At 34.4% G+C, this 23,134-nt stretch overlaps 1 protein-coding gene and 1 pseudogene across 1 annotated transcript; one reads left to right on the forward strand and one right to left on the reverse strand.

Moving 5' to 3' along the window:
- The first annotated feature begins 7,013 nt into the window (after window positions 1-7,013).
- Window positions 7,014-7,768, forward strand: LOC118703091 (annotated as a pseudogene).
- A 2,760-nt stretch (window positions 7,769-10,528) lies between these two features.
- Window positions 10,529-11,482, reverse strand: LOC118730257 (olfactory receptor 4Q2). Its single transcript, XM_036458461.1, has one exon. It carries the CDS (start codon window positions 11,480-11,482, stop codon window positions 10,529-10,531), a length of 954 nt encoding a protein of 317 aa, XP_036314354.1.
- Between the last annotated feature and the right edge of the window lie 11,652 nt (window positions 11,483-23,134).

The following is a 23,134-nucleotide window of genomic DNA, read 5'->3' on the forward strand; positions in this document are numbered from 1 at the left end:
TTTGTTTGTTTGTTTTTTTGTTTGTTTTTTGTTTTGTTTTGTTTTGTTTGTTCCAGATGAATTTTTGGAGAGTTCTTTCTAGATCTGTGAAGAATGCAGTTGGCATTTTAATGGGGAGTGCATTGAACTTATAAATTGCTTAAGAAAGTATGGACTTTTTGATATTGTTGATTCTACCAATCCATGAACATGGTATGTTCTTCCATCTGTTTACATCTTCCTCTATCTCTTTTATTCAGTGTAATGTAGTTTTCTGCATATAGGTCTTTTACTTCCTTAGTTAAGTTTATTCCTAGGTATCTTAGTTTTTTGGTGAGATGGTAAATGGAGTTGCTTTTTTAGTCTCAGTATCTGTAAGTTCACTATTGGTGTATAGAAATGCCATAGATTTCTTGGAGTTAATTTTGCCAAATTCATTTATTAAGTCAATTAATTTTTTGATGGAGTCTTTGTTTTTTTTATGTACAATATCATGTCATATGCAAATAAGGATAACTTTGATTCTTCTTTTCCAATTTGGATGCCTTTTATTTCCTCTTCTTATCTAATTGCAATGGCTAGTACTTCCAGTACTATGTCAAACAGGAGTGGTGAGAGTGGGCATCCCTGTCTGGTTCCTGTTCTTAGAGGGAATGGTTTTAGTTTTGCTCATTGAGTATAATGTTGGCTGTGGGTTTATCATATATAGCCTTTATTATGTTGAGGTATGATCTTTGTACTCCCACCGTGTTGAGAGCTTTTATCAGAAAAGGGTGTTAGATTTTATCAAATCCTTTTTCTGATCAAATGATATGACTATATGATTTTTATCTTTCAATTTGTTTATGTAATGTATCACATTTACTGATTTGCGAATATTGTACCATCCTTGCATTCCCGGAATAAATCCTACTTGGTCATGGTGTATGATCTTTGTGATGTACTGTTGGAGCCAATCTGCTAGAATTTTGTTGAGGATTTTGGCATCTATGTTCATGAGGAATATTGGCCTATAATTCTCTTTCATTGTGTTGTCTTTATCTGGTTTTGGTATTAGGGTGATGCTGGCTTCATAGAAGGAGTTTGGAAGTGTTCCTTCCTCTTGAATTTTTTGGAATAGTCTGAGGAAGATAGGTTTTAGTTCTTCCTCGAATCTTTGGTAAAACTCTCCTGTGAAGCTAAAAGCCTGGGTTTTTGTTTGGTGGAAGCTTTTTGATGACTGTTTCAATTTCTTCCCAAGTCACTGGTCTATTGAGGTTTTTAGATTCTTCTTGATAGAGTTTTGGAAGTTTGTATTTTTCTAGGAATATGTCCATTTCCTCCAGGTTGTCCAGTTTGTTGGAATTGAGTTGTTTGTAGCATTTTGTAACAATCCTTTGTATTTCAGTGGGGTCTGTTATTTCACTCTTTCATTTCTGATTTTGTTTATTTGGGTCCTCTCTCTTTGTTTCTTGGTTAGCCTGGCTAGAGGTTCCTTTCAAAAGAACCAGCTCTTGGTTTTGTTGATCTTATGTATTATTTCTTTGGTCTCTATGTAATTTATCTCTGCTCTGATTTTTGTTATTTCCTTCCTTCTGCTTACACTGGACTTTTCTTGTTGCTCTTTTTCTAACTCTTTGAGTTGTAGAGTGATATAATTTGTTACCATTTTTTCTTGTTTTTTTTGCAATAGGCTTGTAGAGATATGAACTTACCTCTCAAAAGAGATTTTGCTCTGTCCCATAGATTTTGGATCGTTGTGTTTTCATTGTCATTTGTTTCTAGGATGTTTTAAATTTCTTCCTTGATTTCTCTGGTAACCCAGTCCTTGTTCAATAGCATGCTATTTATTCTCCATGTGTTTGATTTCTTTGGATTATTTTTATTGTAGTTGATTTCTAATTTTATGCCACTATGATCTGAGAAGATGCTTGATATGATTTCTATCTTTTTGAATCCCAACATGTGGTCTATCTTTGAAAATGACCCATGTGCACTTGAGAAGAATGTATATTCTGTGGCTTTGGGTTAAATGTTCTGAAGATGTTGATTAATTCCATCTGGTCTAGTACATCATTTAGGATTGATATTTCTTTGCTGATTTTTTTTTTTAGATGATTTGTCCAAAGGTGACAGTGGGGTATTAACATCTCCTACTATGATTGTATTGCTATTAATCTTTCCCTTAATGTCCTCCAGCAGTTTTTTTTTTTTTTAATGTATTTGGGTGCTCCTGTATTGGGTGCATATATGTTTATTAGGATTATTCTTCTTGTTGGATTGCTCCCTTTAGTATTATGAAGTGGCCTTTATTATCTGTTGTTATGTCCTTCACTTTGCCATCTAATTTGTCAGATATAAATATTTCTACCCCAGCTTTTTTTTTTTCCATTTCCATTCACCTGGAAAACCTTTTTCCATTCCTTCACCCTTAGTCTGCATGTGTATTTTTTCTAAAATGGTTTTCTTGTATCAATAGATAGCAGATATATGGGTCTTGTTTTCTTATCCAATCCATTACCCTATGTCTTTTGATTGGAACATTTAATCCATTTACATTTAAAGTTATTATTGATAGGTACTTATTTGATGCCATTTTTATTCTATAACCCTGTGTTTCTTCTTCACTTCCTATTTCTTTATTTTTACAGCAGACCCTTTAGCATTTCTTGCATTGCTGATTTGGTGGTGATAAATTCCCTTAGTCCTTTTTGTCTGTGAAGCTCCTTATTTCACCTTCAATTTTGATTGATAACCTTGCTGGGTACAGTATTCTTGGATTCAGACCCTTCCTTTGCATGACTTTGTATATTTCATCCTATTCCTTTCTGGTCTGATGAGTTTCTGTTCAGAAATCATTTGCTAGTCTGATGGGGGTTCCTTTATATGTAACTTTCTGTTTCTCTCTTGCTGACTTTAAGATTCTTACTTTGTCATTGGTGTTTGCCGATTTAATTAAATGTGTCTCGGCATTGGTCTTTTGACATTCATTTTGCTTGGGACTCTGCGAGCATCTTGGATTTGTGTGTTTTTTTTTTCTTCTCTATCTCAGGAAAGTTTTCTGTCATTATTTCTTGAAATATTTTTCCATGTCTACCTCAGTTTTCTTTCCTTCTGGAACCCCTATTATTCTAATATTGTTTTGTTTTGTATTGTTCCAAAGCTCCCACAGGCTCTCCTCCTGCTTTTTAATTTTTTTTTTTCTAGAAGCTGCTCTAATTGGGTACTTTTTCCCCATCTTGTCTTCTAGCTCACTGATGCAGTCCTCTGCTTCTTCTAGCCTACTCTTGATGCTTTCTATTGAGTTCTTCATAGTAGCGATGTCATTTTTCATTTGTTCTTGGTTTATCTTCATTTCCTCTTGGTTCTTACTCATATTGTCAAATTTGTCTTCCTTTCTTTTTAGCCATCTTATGATCATTACTCTGAATTCTTGCTCTGGTAGGTTGCTTGCCTCTAAGTCGTTTTCTTCTTTTTACTGGTGATGCCTGCTTTTCTTTCATGTGCGGGCTATTTCTTTGTCTCCCCATGGTCTCTCTTTTCAGGATGTCTGGTTATGTAGTTCTCTTTCTCCTGTGTTGATTTAAAGGCACAAAATACAACACTATCAGGTACAACACAAAAGGTACTGAACAGGAATGTTTTTGTGATTTTAATAACCTTTAATAAAGGTGACCACTAGAGAAAGGCAAATTAGGGGATATGAGAGAAAGAATAGAAGAAAAAAAAAAAAAAAAGAGGGATAAATAAGGAGATAGAAAAAAGAAAAAAAAAGAAGAAAAAAGTATTTTTGAAATGAAATTGGGAAAAAGGGGAAAAGGGGAAGAGAGAGAGAGAGAGAGAGAGAGAGAGAGAGAGAGAGAGAGAGAGAGAGAGAGAAGCAGACTATGAGAGAAAAGGGGAACAAACTATATATATATATCTGGAGAAAATTCCAATAGAACAACCACAATCCCAGCAAATGCCAGCAACAATACTTGGAGATTAATACAAACTACAACACCCACTAATATCAAGCAAGGCTAGGATAAACAGAAGTAAAAAACAAATAAAAACAAAGCAATTAGAAAATTACTAAGCAACAATAACAACAAAAGAATAAGCATATCAATCTCACTAAAAAGCATAAAAATTCTATATAATCAACATTCACACAAGCAACAAAAGGACAGAGATAAAAACAGTTTTTGTTTTTTTAATAGTTAATATAACAAAGAGAGTGGTATTTATTCACTTGGAGCAGGGGGTTGGAAATTAGGTATATAAGTAGGGTGAGAATTTTAGCAGGGGGTATACAGAAAGAATAGGGAGAAACTAAAGTAGGAAAGGGTTAAGATAAACGGAGACGAAAAGGGGAAAGGTTAGTAAGAGAGTGATAGTGTAAAGGTTGAGTTGAGATAGGATTGAACGATGCTATTGATATAATAGGGTTGAAAATAGAATGAAGAAGACTAATCCCAATATAAAATAAAGAAAAAATAAAATGGCAATTAAAAAAAGCAAAAAAAAGAAAAAGGAAACAAAAAGTGCAAAATAGCAGTAGTAATAATGATGATTGAAACTAAAAAATGTAATAATTGAAAAGGTAAAATCAAGTGAGGAAAAAAGAAAATTTTTTTTTCTTAAGTAAAAGATGTAAAAAGTGAAAATAAAATAAAAGATGTAAAAAATGAAAATATAATAAAAAAATAGAAAAACTAGCATAAAAATGTGCAGTAGTGGTCATTCACTTCCTCTGTTATTCTATTTGGCATGCCTGTTTCTTGGTCCAGACAGTAATGAAGCTCCCTGCATTCCACTGCACCTCAGTTTTGTAAGCTAGTCCTTAATTTTAAGTAGGCTATTTCTTAGTTATTTGTGTCCATTTATTTTTTATTAATTAAAAGTAATTTTAAAAAAGTCAGTTTGTAATTCAGCCCCTAGGTGGCAGTGTTTCTGGATTGACTTCCCATCTTTTTGGCTGCTCTAGATGTCTTTCTCTATGACTCTATGTTTTTTAGAGGAAAGCTGCCTGGGTGCTGGCTCCCAGATTGACTCAGTTCCCAGATTGTTTCTTCTAGCTCTGATCCCGTTTCCAGGAAGGCAATTTCCCACTGCAGTCTCCCAGGATATGCCAAACTGGGCAGTCCTTCCCTAGTACTCAGAAGCAAGGGGGTCTGTGCCAAGGTGTCCAGATGTTCCACTTTTGGTGGGACAGTCCCGACTCTTAACAATTTGTCACGCATCCCTTGGCATTTTAAAAAAGTCCCGATTTGGGGGAAGATCACGCCAAACCCAGTACTGGGTCTTGCAGCGCACGATTCTCTCTGTAGCCGCTGCCTCTTTTGGAGCCACTCTGGCCATGCATCCACTGCAGCTGCCACCACCCAGATCCCTCACGTTATCCCCGCCAAACTCTGACCTTTCTGTGGGTGATTGAAGAACTCCCTTGAATCCACGTGTTTGTGCCAATTGGGGCATCACAGCTGTTCGATGGTCTTCACTGTTGTGGGTTTTTCAGGCCTCAGATAAGATCCTCTTTTCTTTGTAAAATGGAGTAGTTTTCCCTCTGAGCCCATAGCTCCGGGAGAGGTCTCCGCTGTAGTGTGGGCCACTTGGTCAGGAAATCCTGTCCAGCAGACCTTTACCTTCTTTTAAAGTTCTGCTACCCCTTAGCTTGCCAACTAACACTCCCCGAGCAACACACAGGCCCTCCTTCTATCTGCTCTGGGACTAGGCTCAGAACAGGTCCAGCTGTTCAGCTGCCATTTTGTCTCTCCCCTGTGAATTTTTGTCCTACTTTTAAAAGCCTGAGAGGAGAAGAAAACAGACAAATACAACACTATTTCAGGATCCCATTGACTTAAGAAGTATATTTTTTCTTTTGAATGCATTATGATTAATCATTTTATTTAAAAAATGAATACATGACAAAGATAATAAATTATACAAGTTAATTTTAATATGGGAAAATATTTTATGGCTAAATATTTTATGGTGTAAACTGAAGTTATAATGTTAATATTTATTATGCATTAGATTATAAAATTAATTATTTTCACTCACAGTAGACTTTTTATTTTTATTTTCACCCACAGTAGATTTTAAACAAACACTATATTTTACTGATTTGATTTCTCCCTTTGGGAATCATCTTATTAGGAAATGTATTTGAATACCACAGATTGAAATAATTTGCTGAGTTTTTAAAAATGTCCTGAAAAAACATTTGGATTCGGAAAAGAGAATCAGAATCAAGTTATATTTTATACTGACTAAATTAATGGTCAAGGAATGAAAGCATTGTTCCTCAACATTGATTATGAAACATCAGTTATTTGGGCAATGTCTTCAATTGGGAAAAACACACTCCTTGGTACTTCTGATTTCCTTTATGACTGCAATTCCACAAATAGGCTTAAACACTAAATTAACATAGAACTCTGCATGATCAAGATATGTTAATCAAGAGTTCACTTGCTTACTACTGTGATAATATTATGTTTTGATTTTATAGAGTTTGGATATAGTCTAAACTCAAAAGGAAATAAAGAGCTCAAAAGGAAATAAACATCTGCTTTAGGGCAATTTAGATTTTATTAATGTAAAATGATTATTTACTTTATATACTTTGGACACAGCCATTTTATCCTCAAAAATATAACTAATACTATTTATACACTTATTTATTCAATTAACAAATGTTTGTCAAGGACCTACTATATTTCAGATTCTGTCATCTCACAGGCACTCATGTTCAGCACCCAGAATACCCATACACTTTCCAAAGGACGTGAGCATTTTTAAAATCTGAGATTTCATATTTTATTTGAACAGATGCACTAAATATTGGATTCAAGATTTAAATGTATCAGTCATTTGCTGTGTTGTCATAAATAATACTGTCTTGGATAAATTTCTTAACTTTGTGTCTTTGTATTCTTATTATAAAACTGCCTCTCTTTTCTCATAGAGTTTGATTTTCTGTTGAAATGATTTGCTGTTGAAAGTAGCCAGTACTCCTTGATTCGCAGCTTCATAGGAGGCAACAGCCAGGCCCGTGTTGGGTCAGAACCATGTTTCCCAACTAGTATGACAATAATGTCACTGGAGCTCTCAGGACAGGATTCATAAAATTGACTGTGCAATGAAAGCTGTCAAACAAGTTTCAGCCACAGTTGGTCTGAAATAAAAAATCCATGCAGTATTGGTTTCATTGAAGAGAGCTCAGTCAGAGTTTGCAGCTCCAAAAATTTCTCCAATGTGACAGCCATATTGGTATCTCAATTGCAGAACTTACTGCTGATGATAGACTGTTATGTAATTTTATGTGCCAGGAATGTTTGGATTCCAGTTTTGTATTTGACAGACCTGTGTCTCATTTTGTATCTTGTGAAGCAAGTCCCAGATATCAACACAAAGATATGGCTGAAAACGATATGGTGTTGAACTAATTATTGATGGTTATGATTATATGGGCCCTCGTACTTTCTAAACCTGTCCATCAGCTAACTATTTTGACTGCAGAACTATGTCCATTGGAGCCCATTCTCAATCAGCTCTACTTACTTGGAGAGACATGTGCTTGAGTTTATGGAGTGCAATTTGAATGGTCTGCATACTTAGAGAGACATTTCCTGCAGAATAGGACCTAACTACAAAGAACGTTTTCATTGGAATTGTTAATAAAGATTTGGAGTTTGTAATTTATGAGGATGATAATATGTCTCCATTCCTGGAAAGTCTTTAAGAAAAGCTATAGAGAAAGGCACAGCTTGTTCAACCAGCTGGCGAACCTGGAGAAAAGGCCAAAGAACCAATGGAACATTAAGTGATAACTCCCCCATCTATTGTATAATGTGTATTATCAAATGTGTAAGAATGCAGAAACATGTACTGATGACTATAATCTATACTTTGAACCAAAAGATGCAGTGTGGAATGGTATGTTTTAGAAATTAGTCCAAATGTGTGGTTTGGAATTTCAAGCAGCTTCATTAAAACCATATAATGGAAAATTTTCTTTTTTTGGGGGGAAGGTATATATAATCATTTTCTATATAGAAAGTGTAGTTATCTGTACTAATGTTTTTATATGAAGAACATTTGTGGTTTTAAAGACGACCATGGAATAAAAGAAAAGAAATGAAAGTAGCCTTTGAAAAGGATAAGAAAAAAAGCAATTTAAAATTGCTAGTCTGATTAACAATTTCTGAGTATTTTTAAATACCTATATAGAAGTAATGTTTTTTTTTAATATGTATGTTTTCTTCAGAATTTCTAGAGAGTATTTATTTCCATTTCTATTTCAACACATATTTCACTTAACCCATAGAGTTTATAGTTATATATGTTTCTATATATCTTACATTTCCTAAGAATAATGGTTTTATATTACAGGCTTTTGTCTTCTTCCTTTACTCCAAAATGTTGCATAATTTTTACAAAATTCCTAAGTATTACTTTTATCATATATCATTGATTAGTGGGAAATGTTCAACATCAATATTAATTTATAGTGAAAAACCAAATGGGTTATGTATTTATGATTTATTGCCTTAATTCTGCTGAAATTTGATCCTCAATGCCTTATGAGTTGGTAGTATTGTTAATAAAGTACTGATTGAGAGAATTCAAATATAGACTTCTCTGATTCTGTAGTCACGTCAATATAGATGAAGTCACATGAGTAATAGTTGCCTTATTATGAATTAAAAATTTCAATTATCTCTTTTATATTGATATATTTATCTGACTCACTAACAACAGTGTGGTATATAAGTGTTTTGATCTGCTCTTGTTTCTGTAATATCTCTCAAAATATTTTCTAAGTCTCAATGAAAAATTTACAAGTTACCTTTCCAAGCAGGAAAAAAGAAAACATCTGCGAAATATCTCTTTCCTAATCATTATCACATTGATCAGAGAATATATAAAAACCTCCTTCATTTGTTCAATATATATTTATTTTATTTTAGACATTTAAAAAAGTGTTGGAAATGTAAAGATATTAAAGACAAAATTGCAGTTTTCAATGAATTTACATAACATTATTGGCTTCTGACTTCATCACCTAAATTAGTTGCTAAAATTGCTTCTATAATCCACTGACTATAAAAAGCTAAAGCAATGAAAATAAGTTATAGTACATTTGTATTTTGCATTCATATTTTATTTGTGTCTACTTTGTCATAAACTTGACTGTTAATTTATTATCCTTTTTTTAATATATATTTTTTATTGATTTTGTACAGAGAGGAAGGGAGAGAGATAGAGAGTTAGAAACATTGATGAGAGAGAGAGTCATTGATCAGCTGCCTCTTGCACACCCCCTACTGGGGATATGCCCGCAACCAAGGTACATGCCCTTGACCGGAATTGAACCTGGGACCTTTCAGTCCCCAAGCCGATGCTCTATCCATTGAGCCCAACCGGTTTCAGCTAATTTTATTATCCTTGATTATAAAATCTTAGTAAGCAGTACACAAGCTTATGAATTAGTCCTACTATAACTCTGAGGACAATCAATGTCAATGAGGAATTTTTTTTTTATGATAATGGTGACAGAATATAAACTATGTTCAATAATTCATATAGGGGAAATATCATCGCTCATTTTTAAACACTTTCTGACATCCTTCACAAATTATTTATAGACCATGCTGTTGTTTCACTAAAGCAAATCAACCAGTATTGAATATCACCATCTGTATATTCTGTCATTAAAAAAAACTTAAATAAATAAATAATTGTAAAGCTCTGTTATGAGCTAGGCAACAAACTAGATATATTCATATCTATTGTAATTTGTAGTCTCCAAAAGAGCACCAAGGAGTAGGCATCATTCAGTGAATACTATAGATAAGGAAATTATGGTTCCAATTATCTCAGTAATTTGTCTAGATTCAATTGGCTTGTAACTCACAGATGGGTATTGGAACCCATTCTATCAATATTAGGCAATTGATCTGTCAATTATATTGCTAGATGGCTGTTAGCAGTATGGAGAAGTGACGAAACTAACTAATATGTCCCATTAGTTTATTGTTCAGCAGTCATATAAATTTGATTCACCCTAATTCATTTAACTGATACCCTTTAAATATTTTGTGGGAATAAAAAAAAGTATATAAATTCCTTATTCAATTCATCTAGTTTTATTCAGATAACTAGTTTTTAAAAGGTTAAAAATCAAGAAGAAAAAACTGTGGCAAGGCAAAGAAAAAGTAGTGAGAATTTGGAAAGGATAGTTTGTACTACTGTGTAATAGCAAACTGAATAGAAAAAAAGAATAGAATAAAATTTGATCAAATAAATGGATCAAATGAAAGATCAAATGGATAGAATGAAAGAACACACCCTAATAAAAACAAGAAACAGATTTTCTTTGGGGAAGAAAAGGAAACAGGAGATAGGAAAATTTAACATAAAAGGAGTTTTCCTGAGTTTAATGTAATTGTAAAGCCATAAATAGAAGAATTATGAAAGAAAACTGAACAACTAGTCTATCTCTCCTAACTCATTAATACAAAATGAATTATTTTAATAATTCCTTGTACTATTAAATACAGATTTTTTTCTCTTTCAGAACTCACTTCAAATTCTTAGGTCCTTTATTTTTCCAAGAAAGTCCACTCCTACCCCACAGCTTCCACATGGCTGACTTGACTTCTTTGTTCCGAAGTGTGTAGATGAGGGGATTCAGCATAGGGGTAATAACATTGTAGAGCACAGACACCACTTTGTCCGCAGAAAAGATGGAGAAGGGACGAGCATAAATGAAAATACAGGGTCCAAAAAAGAGTGTTACCACCATGAGGTGGGAGGCACAGGTGGAGAGTGCCTTTTGCCTTCCCTCCTTGGAGCGAATCTTGACAAGGATAATGGTGTAGGAAGAAATCAGCACCACAAACGAGCTGGTAGAGATCAACCCACTGTTAGATACCATTAGTAATTCAATGACAAACGTGTCTGCACAGGCAAGTTTGATGACAGGGGGAACATCACAAAAGAAGTTGTCTACCTTGTTTGGCCCACAAAAGGGCAGATGGATAGTAAGAATTGTCTGGACAGTAGCGTGTACAAACCCTCCCATCCAGCAGGCAGCTACCAACACACAGCATAATCTTCTACTCATGATTGTGGTATAGTGCAGGGGGCGACAAATTGCAACATAGCGATCATAGGCCATGACTGTGAGCAGGAACATCTCAGCTGCCCCTACAAAATGCAGGAAAAAGAGTTGTGCAATGCATTGGTCATAGGGAATGAGCTTTATATTGTCAAGAAAGTCAGCCAGAAGCTTAGGAGTAGTTACTGTTGAATAGCAAAGGTCTAGGAAAGAGAGGTTGCCAAGAAGAAAATACATGGGTGATGAATTTAAATTATTATCAGAGGCCACTGTGACCATGATGAGGACATTGCCTATCCATGTGGACACATAGAAGAAGAGAAATAGTACAAATAGCCCTGCCTCAGTAGATGGTTTCTGTGAGAAGCCTGCCAGGGCAAATTCTCTCACCACTTCTGTTTGATTTTCATCCATTTGACCTGGCCCCACCTAGATGCAAGAAATTAAACAAGGGACATCAGTAATAAAAACGGATGAGATGTTTTACACAAAATACAAGAAACTTTTCATTTTCAAGAGACAGTTTTCCCTAGAATATTTTGATTAGCTTGAAGAAATTCTTCTCTCCTTAGCTAATATAAAAATATATTCTCCAACCAGCTCCAACTTTGAGACAGACAAGATTATTTTAGAGCACATGTGTCAAACACAAGGCCCGCGGGCCAAATCCGTCCAGCCAGGCCTTGCAATGTGGCCCGCACTGCGCTGTCATCACTGCACTCCGCTGCGTTTCCATCACAATGACAGTTTATGACTGTTCAGTAAACCATTCGGCCTGCGATTTAGACTGGATTTTAGATTTTGGCCCCTTCTCTGTTTGAGTTCGACACCCCTATTTTAGAGCATGAAGTTGCCTGGTCCCAGGCATTTACTTTCAGCTTGATGAATCTCTCTTCCATAATTTGCTATTTTACTTCTCTTTTTTTACATTGTCTCTAAATATATGTTACATTTTGCAAAGATAGTAATACATACATATGTACATATGTATTAATATATACTAGAAGTCTAGTGCATGGAATTTGTGCACTTGGCGGGGGGGCGGGGGGAGGTGTTGGTGAGGAGTTGGGGGTGATCCTTCAGCCCAGCCTGCACCCTCTCAGTCTGTGAGCCTGGTTTCTGGTTGACTGACACTCCCCTGTGGGAGCTCATTGACCATCAGGGGGCAGTTTCTGCTTTGAGCATCTGCCCCCTGATGGTTAGAATGCATCATAGTGACCAGTCATTCTGCCCTTTGGTCAATTTGCATATTAATCTTTTATTATATAGGATTAAGATTATTAAAATTTTAAGTGAGGCTTTTATTTTAAAAAATGAACCAACAAATTATGAAAATAAAATGCTACCTCTTCCAAAAGAACATAAATTGTAACTGCAAGTCTCACGTGGCAACATTGGCATAATTTAAATATTATAGATATTCCCCACTTTACCTCTCTCTGCTCAGCCCCTAACACACCCTAGGCCTTCACCACATCATTGTCTGTGTCTATGGGATATGCATAAAAATTCTTTGGTTAATCTCTTCCTACAACCCTAACCCAAAAACCTAGGGAAAAAAATAAAACTTGAAGGTAGAATTTAAAATTCAACTAAATAGGCATAAGCTCTGTAGAGGTTGTATTTGGGATAAGAAATCACACTATGTAGATGTTCAGGCTACAATAATTACCCTGCACTCTTTTCTATTAAGATAACTCTTATAGGTTTCTGCCCTGTGCAAATGGCTGGAAGAAGGATTACATTCCACTTTGGGCTTATTGCTAATTCATTGACCCTTACCTAACTTTCCTGAATGCCTGTCCAGCTTATTATCATCTATAACACATTTCTGTCCAGATTATTATGGACTACAATATATTTCTCTTTTTAAGTCTGCTGTGGACATATGGGCATAGGTTATGCTTTTAATGATCTAAATAGAATCATAAAATAATTACTCATGCATTTAGGTGACTCTTTTGACTATCCTATCAAATTAGGTAAAAGTAAATTATTTCTCTGAAGTAAAAAATATTTGTTGGTTCATTTTTTAAAATAAAAGCCTCACTTAACATGAACAATGGCTAAAAGAAATTATTGCATTAAATGAAATGGGTGATAATCCTTTGAAGACTCATGAGAGCTGCTATTGACTCAAATTTACAGTTCTAACACATACAAAGCAAATTTGAAGTATTAAGATATAGTAATTTAAAATTAAAGACAATAACATATTTATAAATTTTGACTTTGACATTTGGGACATCTTTACTTGTTGATAGTTTTTAATTTTCTGCAATAAACTCAATTATACTTATGATAAATATATAAACTTTTTGTGAATTTCCATGGTTATGCATACCCACTTATCTTATGACTTTCTATTTTATTTTTACATGAAAAATGAATATTTAAAATTTGTTCTCTTTCTTCAATGTAGTTATTATTTACCTATAGTTACTAAGTTTCAGGTAAAAATTACCCTTAATTATAATCCATGTAATTTTTTTGAGAATAATAATTGCTGTCTAGATAACATCAAATATAATAGTTGCTGTCTAGATAACATCTAGATAATAGTTGCTGTCTAGGTAACATCGAACCCAGATTTATCAGAAGCAAGTTTTAACAATGGACTTGTTTTGCAAGATATATTTTACTATTTATTTGTTTATTTATTTATTTTTTTTCATATTTTAATTTTTTTCTGATTACAAAAATAATGACTGTTTATTGCTGAAATTTGGAAACATGGAAAACATGAAAAAAATAATTATTCTCCCAATATTAAAGGTAAATACTGTTAACTTTAGCTAGTCATATATATATATATTTTATATATATATGTCAATATATATATAATATATATATATTTTCCCCATGTATTTTTATTGATTTCAGAGAGGGAGAAGGAGAGAGAGTTAGAAAACATCAATGATGAGAGAGAATCATTGATAAGCTGCCTCCTGCATGCCTCACATTGGGGATCAAGCCCACAACCCAGGCATGTGCCCTTAACCAGAATCAAACCTGGAACCCTTCAGTCTGCAGGCTGATGCTCTATCCACTGAACCAGACCAGGGAGGGCACTAGTCAGATATTTTAAAAATCATGCTAAATGCATTTTTTGATTTATATAATTAATATAATATTGCACTGAAAAATACCACAATGACACTTAATGCTAGTCCTGAAAGTGAGTACAGATGACAGGAGCATGAAGAAAGGCTTTCAGTAGAATAAATTTTAAGTCAAATTACATACCTTCTATCTGTAGAGTGTAGGTTCTTAAGTCCTGCAAACACAGAATACTGGCACTCTAATACTATGAAACCATCCTAGACATAACAGAACCCAGAAGATAAATAAATTAGTTGGAACCCCATGGATACACTGGCCATCATTAGGCAAGTTTGATGTTTAGGGATTTAGAAACTCAGGTACTCAGAATCAAATCACAAAGGGAATTATTTTAAAATGTTAGTTACAACCTTTTGACAGAAATTACACAACATAAAAATACATACGTGTTGGTGTGATTGTGGAATATCAAGGTAAGAGGCAATTTACAGAAAAAAGATAAAAGATGTGATAGTTGCAATAATGTCAGCTAGGTTACATTGAGAGTCCAGTGTTCCCAGGACTGAAGTTGATGGGAAAGATAATGAAACATTAAGGAAAGTTTGGCTGTAGTTGTCTTGCCAACACCTTTGTTTGTGTCACTTTCTCCATATCAAGTGCCTTCTCTGATCAGAATTTTCAACTTTATTATTTATTTATTTATTTTTAAATATTTTATTGATTTTTTGCAGAAAGGAAGAGAGAGGGATAGAGAGTTAGAAACATCGATGAGGGAGAATCATCGATCAGCTGCCTCTTGCACACCCCCCACTGGGGATGTGCCTGCAACCAAGGTACATACCCTTGACCAGAACTGAACCTGGGACCTTTCAGTCCACAGGCAGATGCTCTATCCACTGAGCCAAACCGGTTTTGGCAGAATTTTCAACTTTAGATCTTATACTGTTTTATTTTCTTAAATTATAGGAATATGTAAAGTAAGAATGAAAATCTCCCCTTTCTTCCACTGCCACCTCCATACCACTGGCGGCGGGGGGGGGGGGGGGGGGGGGGGGGGGGGGGGGGGGAATAGGGAAGCAAGGAGGGAGTGGGAAGAAAGGGAGAAGAGAGGGGGAAAAAGAGAGAGAATAGAGAAAGAGAGAAGACAGAAGAGACAAACAGGGAGAGAGCTTAGTAGGCACACTTCCGTGAACTGCACACAGCTCTAATTATTTTTTAATCGATACATATTATCTTTAAAAATGGGTATGCTATAATGAGATAAATACTCTATTGGTGGACATGTAGATCATTCAAACTGATGACAGATGACAGGCCATGTGGAAAGAACTGAGATGCCTAGTCTGATAGCTAATTCCTATTGCCTATCTGCCAACAACCAGGTATGTGGGTGAAATAACTGATCTTCCAATTTCCAGGCTCATCAAGCAGGTCAGCAGAGAGACGGTATGCTGGCCCAGGCCAGAGAAGAAATATAAAATCAGCGTTGCTTTAAAACAATACAATTTGAGGTGGCTTGACATGCAGCAAAATCTATTAGGTAAAATTGTCTATTATTTTATTCCAGATTATCATAATTATTCCTTAAATGACATAAACAAATAAATTATTTATTTAAAACTGGAAAATATAGGTTGTAATAGCAGAAATATAAGCTACCTGTTAATATTAGCTTCCCATTTCAGTTGACATTTTCTTGTTTCATTTCTCCAACCTATTTTATTGTGGCTTTTTTGAAGCACATAGGTACAAAATGTCTCATACAAATTTTTCTGTAATAAAATATGTTAATTTTAATAGTCAGAATTCATCCAAAACTCCTAAACTAAGACCACATATTTGAAATATGAAGATTTAGAGATGTCCTACTCCTCATGCCTTCTTTTAAGACAAAACAATTTAAATCAGTCCATATACCAGAATCTGGTGGCAAAATAGGACTTCACTTTTTTCAATTAAAATTTTTTATGCTAGATTTGCATAAAAGTGAGCAAAAGTAGACTCTCCCCCAACTTAGATTCTTTCTTGTATAGTTGTTTAATGAAGATATTTAACCATTATGAGCCTATACAATGGAAAAGAAATAGTGCAGAAAACAGGGCATTTGAATTTTCTTCTTTATATGGACTTTTAGTATATGGCATGTACTGAGTATACTCATTCTCTCTTATCTAAAACCAATCCTATTACCCAAGGTCTAGATTCCTTCCATTTATTCTGTTAAGTATCCAATCAAGTTTTTACCCATTTTTTTTTATTAGTCTGCTTTTTAAAAATTAACTTGTAATCAGTTTATAAAAATATTCTAGATATAGTTGATAATATGCATAGTACATACCTTTTTCCAAATTATGATTTGTATTTTGCTCTCTTAATGTCTTTTAGTGACTATTGATGATATATTTGAATAAAGTCTAGTTTGTCATTTTAAAGTAATTTTTTAAAAAGTAATTTGCGTCCTATTTTAAAAATCCTTGCCTAGGATTTCATGTTCTGTATGCAACATAAAAACATCCTCCTACACCATGGTTTAAAATATTTATTTTTTCAATTGATACAAAATTCTATATAATAAAAGGCTAATTTGCAAATCAGCCGAACAGTAGAATGACCAGTCACTTTGATGCACACTGACCACCAGGGGGAAGGCGCTCAATGCAGGATCTGCCCCCTTAGTGGCCACTGTGCTCCCACTGGGGGGCATGCCACTCAGCCAGAAGCTGGACTCATGGCTGGCGAGTGCAGCGGCAGTGACAGGAGCCTTTCTCACCTCCAAGACAGTCAGACATCCCTCGTGGGCTCCCAGACTGTGAGAGGGCGCAGGCCAGGCTGAGGGATCTCCCCACCCTCCAAATGCATGAATGTCATGCACCAAGCTTCTAGTATAAACATAAGAATCTGACTTAATATTTGTTAACTGTGAGGTTAAAATCAAGTTTTAAAAAAATGTAAATATACACTTGACCAAGCACCCTCATTTTACCCCTGCTCTGATTATCATCTCTTTTTATAAACCAGATGACTGTATATATGCATTTTGTTCCAGGATTCTCAATTATGTTCCATTAGCATGTTTCTATTTTCTTTTACCAATCCCACTAAATGTTAATATACACTGAGTGACCAGATTATTATGACCACCCCATCAATACTTTGTTGGGCCAACTTTTGCCTTCAATACTGTGGCGATTCTTCTTGGCATTGACTCCACAAAATGTTGAAAGGTGATGCGAGGAATCTGACACCATGCCTGATAAATAGTATTATCCAGTTCTGTGAGATTTGATGGTTGTGGAACCAGCTGCCTGATCTGGGGATTGTGAGGGCCACCTAAACAAAGTAAAGTCTCCTTCATATTCTCGAAACCACTCCTGCACAATACATGGCACATTGTCTTGTTGGAAGAAGCCATCTCCATTGGGATATGCCATCAATATGATATGATGAACTTGATCAGCAATGATACTTAGGTATGTTGTGCTATTCAGACATTGTTCCACATGAATTAAAGGGCCCAAATCATGCCAGGAAAACATGCCCTAAACAATAACACTGCCCCCACCAGCTTTAAGGATTATACTCATGCATGTGGGGTGCATGCTTTCATGTTGTTTCCATGGAGTTCTCACTTTGCCATCTGCAATATGCAACTGGAAATGTGATTCATTGGACCACATGACTTTTTTCCAATGTTCAACTGCCCAATCCTTGGGTTCCTATGTGAATTGGAGACGTTTTATCTTGGTAACTGAAGATAGCAGTTTATGGCTAATATGCCTACAAATGTCAGTTGGTCATAATAATCTGGCAATCAGTGTACAGTCTAAATTAGGGGTGTCGAACTCAATCAGAGAAGGGGCCAAAATCTAAAATCCAGCCTAAATCGCGGGCCGAATGGTTTACTGAACAGTCATAAACTGTCATTGTGATGGAAACGCAGCGGAGTGCAGTGATGACAGCGCGGTGCGGGCCACATTGCAAGGCCTGGCTGGACGGATTTGGCCCGCGGGCCTTGTGTTTGACACATGTGGTCTAAATACTAGTTTTAATACAACATTAACATTAAAAGTCTCAATATATGGTAGTATGTCTTCCTTCAAGAGTCCATTATCTTTTTGCATTTCTGTGTAAGTTGGATAATTAGCATGCCAATTTTCTTGAATATATTAATTGGATTTCATTGACTCATAAATCAACTTGGAGGAAATGAAACTTTATTAAGCAATACTGCTAAATACGCTATAATTTTCCAAGTATTAAAAAAATTATATATTCAGAAGTTCAACTAACCCAATCCAAGGAATTTAAAGAGAAACACACCATACAGATGGCATGGTTCAGTGTTTGAGAGTCAATTTATGAACCAGGAGGTCATGGTTCGATTGCCCAGGTTGTGGGCTCCATCCCCATTGTGAGATGTGCAGAAGGCACCTGATCAATGATTCTTTCTCATCACTGGTGTTTCAATCTCTTTCTCTCCCTTCTCTGATATCAATACAATTTTTTTTTAAAAAAGAAGAAATACACCAAGGCACATCATAACCCAGTTTCTGAATATCAGCAAAATAAGAACATGTTATAATCATCCAGAAAGAAGGAAACACAAATTACATACAGGATCCAATCTATGCTAATCTCTTCTGTGAATTTTGCCTTCAGACATTGCCATTTTTTTCTCTAGAAATTTTATTTAGAGCTTTAAGTATTTTTTCATCTTTTACCTAACATCCATCTTTGCCTACCTTCTTGAGCATAAGAAGCATATTTATTAGCTATTTCAAGAGACTTGCTTGATAATTTTATTACATATGTTATTTCCCAGTCTCCTTTTTTGGGTTGTATTATCTTCTGCTTATAGGTCATACCTTTTTGCTGCTTTGCATGTTGTAATTTTTTATTGTGAATGCATGGTGAACGTTGCAATGTTAGTTCCTTTTTCCCTTCTCTACTCATTCCTGTAAATGTTATTGGATTAACAGTGAAGTTACTTGGGATCCATTTGAAGTGTTCCGGGCTTCTGTCTTAGCTTTGTTTGTGAAGATCCAGCTTAGCTTTTAGTCTATGGCAGTTCTTTGAACACTACAAAACCCAAACATTTCTAAAACTCCACTCTGGAGAGAGGAAACATAAACGTTCCCTTGCCTGTGAGAGGATTGTTTGGCCCTCTTTCCTGCTGGTTCTTTCCCTGGTTTCAGATAACTGCCTCACACATATGCACTGATTAATATGTAGTCAAATACTTCAAAGGAGCCCCCTATAACTTCCTGTTGCTATATATCTTTGTAGTTCTTTCTTTTATAGTATTTTTACCTGGAAATTCCAGCCATACCTAACACTCTGGACAATGGAATATGAGATTTAGTTGTTAACCTTTATATTTATTTTAGTTTTCAGAGACTCTTTCTTGCTTATGCATTTCTGGTTGTTAATTTTGTCAATCTCAGAACAAGTTCTCAGCTGCTGAGACTGTTTTCACTTGTGATGTTGTAATGAATAGGAAAGGGCATTAAAATATTGACTTACACTAAGCCTCTCAGTTTCATCATCTATAAAATGGCTATAAGTTATGTACCCACCATACAATGCCACTATGACCAATGTCAAATGTAAAACTGAAAGTCATTGGTACTTATTAGATATTCAAAAAGTGGCTATTATTAGTTTAGGATAATTCGAAATCAGAAGAAAAGCATTGTTTTGCTTAATATAGAGCACATGTGTCAAACACAAGGCCTGAGGGCCAAATCCGTCCCGCCAGGCCTTGCAATGTGGCCCGCACTGCGCTGTCATCACTGCACTCCGCTGCGTTTCCATCACAATGACAGTTTATGACTGTTCAGTAAACCATTCCGCCCGCGATTTAGGCTGGATTTTAGATTTTGGCCCCTTCTCTGATTGAGTTCGACACCCCTAATATAGAGGATGTGATTGAATACATACTAAGTGGAATAAGATCAATCATGATTTATTCTTTGCCCAAGAGTACTTAAGAAAACACCATCACCTGGACCAGAGCTATTAGCTTATGAGAGTATATTTTCTTGGACTACAAAATCAAAACACAATTTATTATGTTATAAAGAGAAAAAAATATTTAAATAATATTACATAAATATCAAAGCATGCATATCTAGAGTAACCCATTATTAAATTACAATAAAATTGTTCTCCAGAAATGTTTAAATATAGTTAGAAAAAATTATTGATTTTAATAATTATAATACCTCCTCAACTCGAATAGTCCCATTAAAGTCTCCATATTCATGAAACACCCACTAAAACTGAAACCCAGACACAGGTCCATAATTCCATAACTTTGCAACTTGCTAGAAGGAAAGGTCCAGGTATGTAAATCTTGCCTGTGTCACTAGTTCACAGAAATGTTTAGACAGAGCATTTATATTTTCTGGTCTTGAATTTCCTCAGTGAATGAGGAGGCTGGCTTAAATGATCTCTAATAACCCTTTCTAACCAAAATTCCTTGATAAAGTGTTCTCTAGCCCTCCCTTAATCAGGAGCACATTTTTTGTTTGTAAATTGATAAAAGCCTTACATGATCCCTAATTATTTTTAATAGCTGCACAGCATTCTATTAAATGGATGTACCAATAATATAGTTCAGGTGTATACATTAATAAACCTTTAGGTTTTGTATATTTATGTTTTTCCATAGTTTGTTCCTAAAAGCAAAACTTTCAATAAATATCACGCACATATTTTATTTTATATATGCATGGGAATATCTGTAAGATAAAGTACTGTAAGTATAACAACCAATTCATATTTTTAAAATGTTGATGATATTGAAAAATTTCCTTCATATATTGTATCATTTTAGAGTTTTGATAACAATGTTTGAGGTTTCCTGTTTTATCAAAGCTTTATCAGCACAGTAAACTATCAAACTTTTAGATCTTTTTCAATCATACAACTGAACAAGGGAATCTCATGCATTTATACCTACATTCTCTTATATGTTAGTTTTATTCATATATTGATGAGTAACTTACATTACATTAATAATAAACTACCTTTTCATATACTTTGCTAATTTTTCTATTGGATTTTTTTTGGTCATTTTCTTATTGTTTGTCAGAGCTCTTGACAAATTAAAGATATTAGTCCTAAGAACAATACTGCTTTTCACCTATTTTTCCTTTTGACTTTATTTGTGATAGGCTTTATAACAAAACAAAACAGAAACCTCTGTGGAAAATTATATAGTGATGGAAGATTAGATTTGGGTGGTAAACACACAATGCAATGTAGATATGATATGTTACAGAATTGTACACTTGATACTTACATAATTTTATCAACCACTCTCACCCCAATAAATTTAATTTAAAAATAAAAATGCATAACACACAAAAATAAAATTATGTAGTTAGACATATGAACTTTTTTTACTTTATAATTTTTGGATTTTTGCCAAATTGAATGTGATAGGTTATGGCTATGTCTGATCAGTAAAAACCCAAATAGAACAATGGTAAATTAAGAATTATAAAATTGAAGAATATCTCTGGCATGACAAATAATTGGACCAAATTAAACAGCCCCTCATAAATTCTAATTTCCCTTCTATTTCTTCTGTTCTTTTCCTCTCTCTTCCTTTCATTGCCCCCTTATTCCTACTCCTCCTTTCCTTCATTATGGAATTTTGATGATCAGAGCAGTGAAATGACTCAATTTCGCAAGGGCACTACAACCTCTCTATTTTTACCAGCAAGACAGAGTTAAAAGGGAATAAAAATACTAACAACAATACCATGGTTGCTTTACTTTTTATTGTACAATTAAAATGTTTTTGGCACTGCATAAAAATATATAAAAGTTATTCAAATTTAAAAGGTCATTATCATGTTTGACATTATACTAATGAAGTTTATCAAAAGACAAGGTTCTAAGAAAACTAAATGGTATCATGGTTCAAACAGACTGTATGTCTATATCTAAAACCCAGCTTGCACTAAGACTTGGTATGCAGATTAATACCTATGCGCATAGCCACTAACGTATGTCTTACAGTATACTTAAAAACTGAATAGAGAGTACTGAACTTGGCTTTCCATTTTCTGTTGAGCAATTCTTTTTCATTGTTAGAATACATTTAGCCTTTCTGTTACAAGGCCTTTTTCATAATGTAAATCCAGAAAGAAGTACATATGTAATAAAACTTTTGACCAGCAAATAAAACAATTATTAGTAGATTTTAAAATCCTTATTATTAAAGGCACATGAATTTTTCTTTCTGTTTTCCAAGAAATGTGAAAAATAGATTTCAGATTTGGTCTTCAGTTGCAAATAATCTTTTGTCACTTTGTGCATTTGTATGTTTTAGAAACATATAAAATTAACATTTTCTCTGAATTTAATTATTCAACATATGCCATATTTGCAATCAATTTGAAAGATATTTACAATTTTCTATGGATAACCAAATTTATTATAACAAATTATTCTACTTTAAAATATGTAGACTTTAGCCAGGACCGGTTTGGCTCAATGGATAGAGCGTCAGCTTGGGGACTGAAGGGTCCCGGGTTCGATTCCGGTCAAGGGCATGTACCTTGGTTGGGGGTATATCCCCGGTGGGGGGTGTGCAAGAGGCAGCTGATCGATGACTCTCTCTCATCCATGTTTCTAACTCTATCTCTCTCCCTTCCTCTCTGTATAAAATCAATAAAAAATATATTTAAAAAAATAAAATAAGTAGACTTTAAATATATATATACTGCTGATAGCAACAAATATCTAGAAAAAGTTTTATAAAATGAGTACAGATGAATATAAATCTAGAAAACAAATCTTTTATTGGAACAGAGTAGTAGTAGGGAAAAGTATATATAACCAAATGTTTAACAACCAAATTAGAAATAACCAAATATGCAATACAAAGGAAAAGATGAGCTAGTAAATGTATGTCAATGAGGTAAAGTCCATGTTGTAAAATATAATATTTCTTCTACTATGTTAATATATTTTAAAATGTTGTGAATA

This window comes from Pipistrellus kuhlii, unplaced genomic scaffold (genome assembly GCF_014108245.1).
Source record: "Pipistrellus kuhlii isolate mPipKuh1 unplaced genomic scaffold, mPipKuh1.p scaffold_m20_p_1, whole genome shotgun sequence".
Taxonomy (NCBI): Eukaryota; Metazoa; Chordata; class Mammalia; order Chiroptera; family Vespertilionidae; genus Pipistrellus; species Pipistrellus kuhlii.

Bases quoted from the DNA above. Each gene is read 5' to 3' on its own strand.
- LOC118730257 (XM_036458461.1), bottom strand. From the start codon at position 11,482: ATGGATGAAAATCAAACAGAAGTGGTGAGAGAATTTGCCCTGGCAGGC.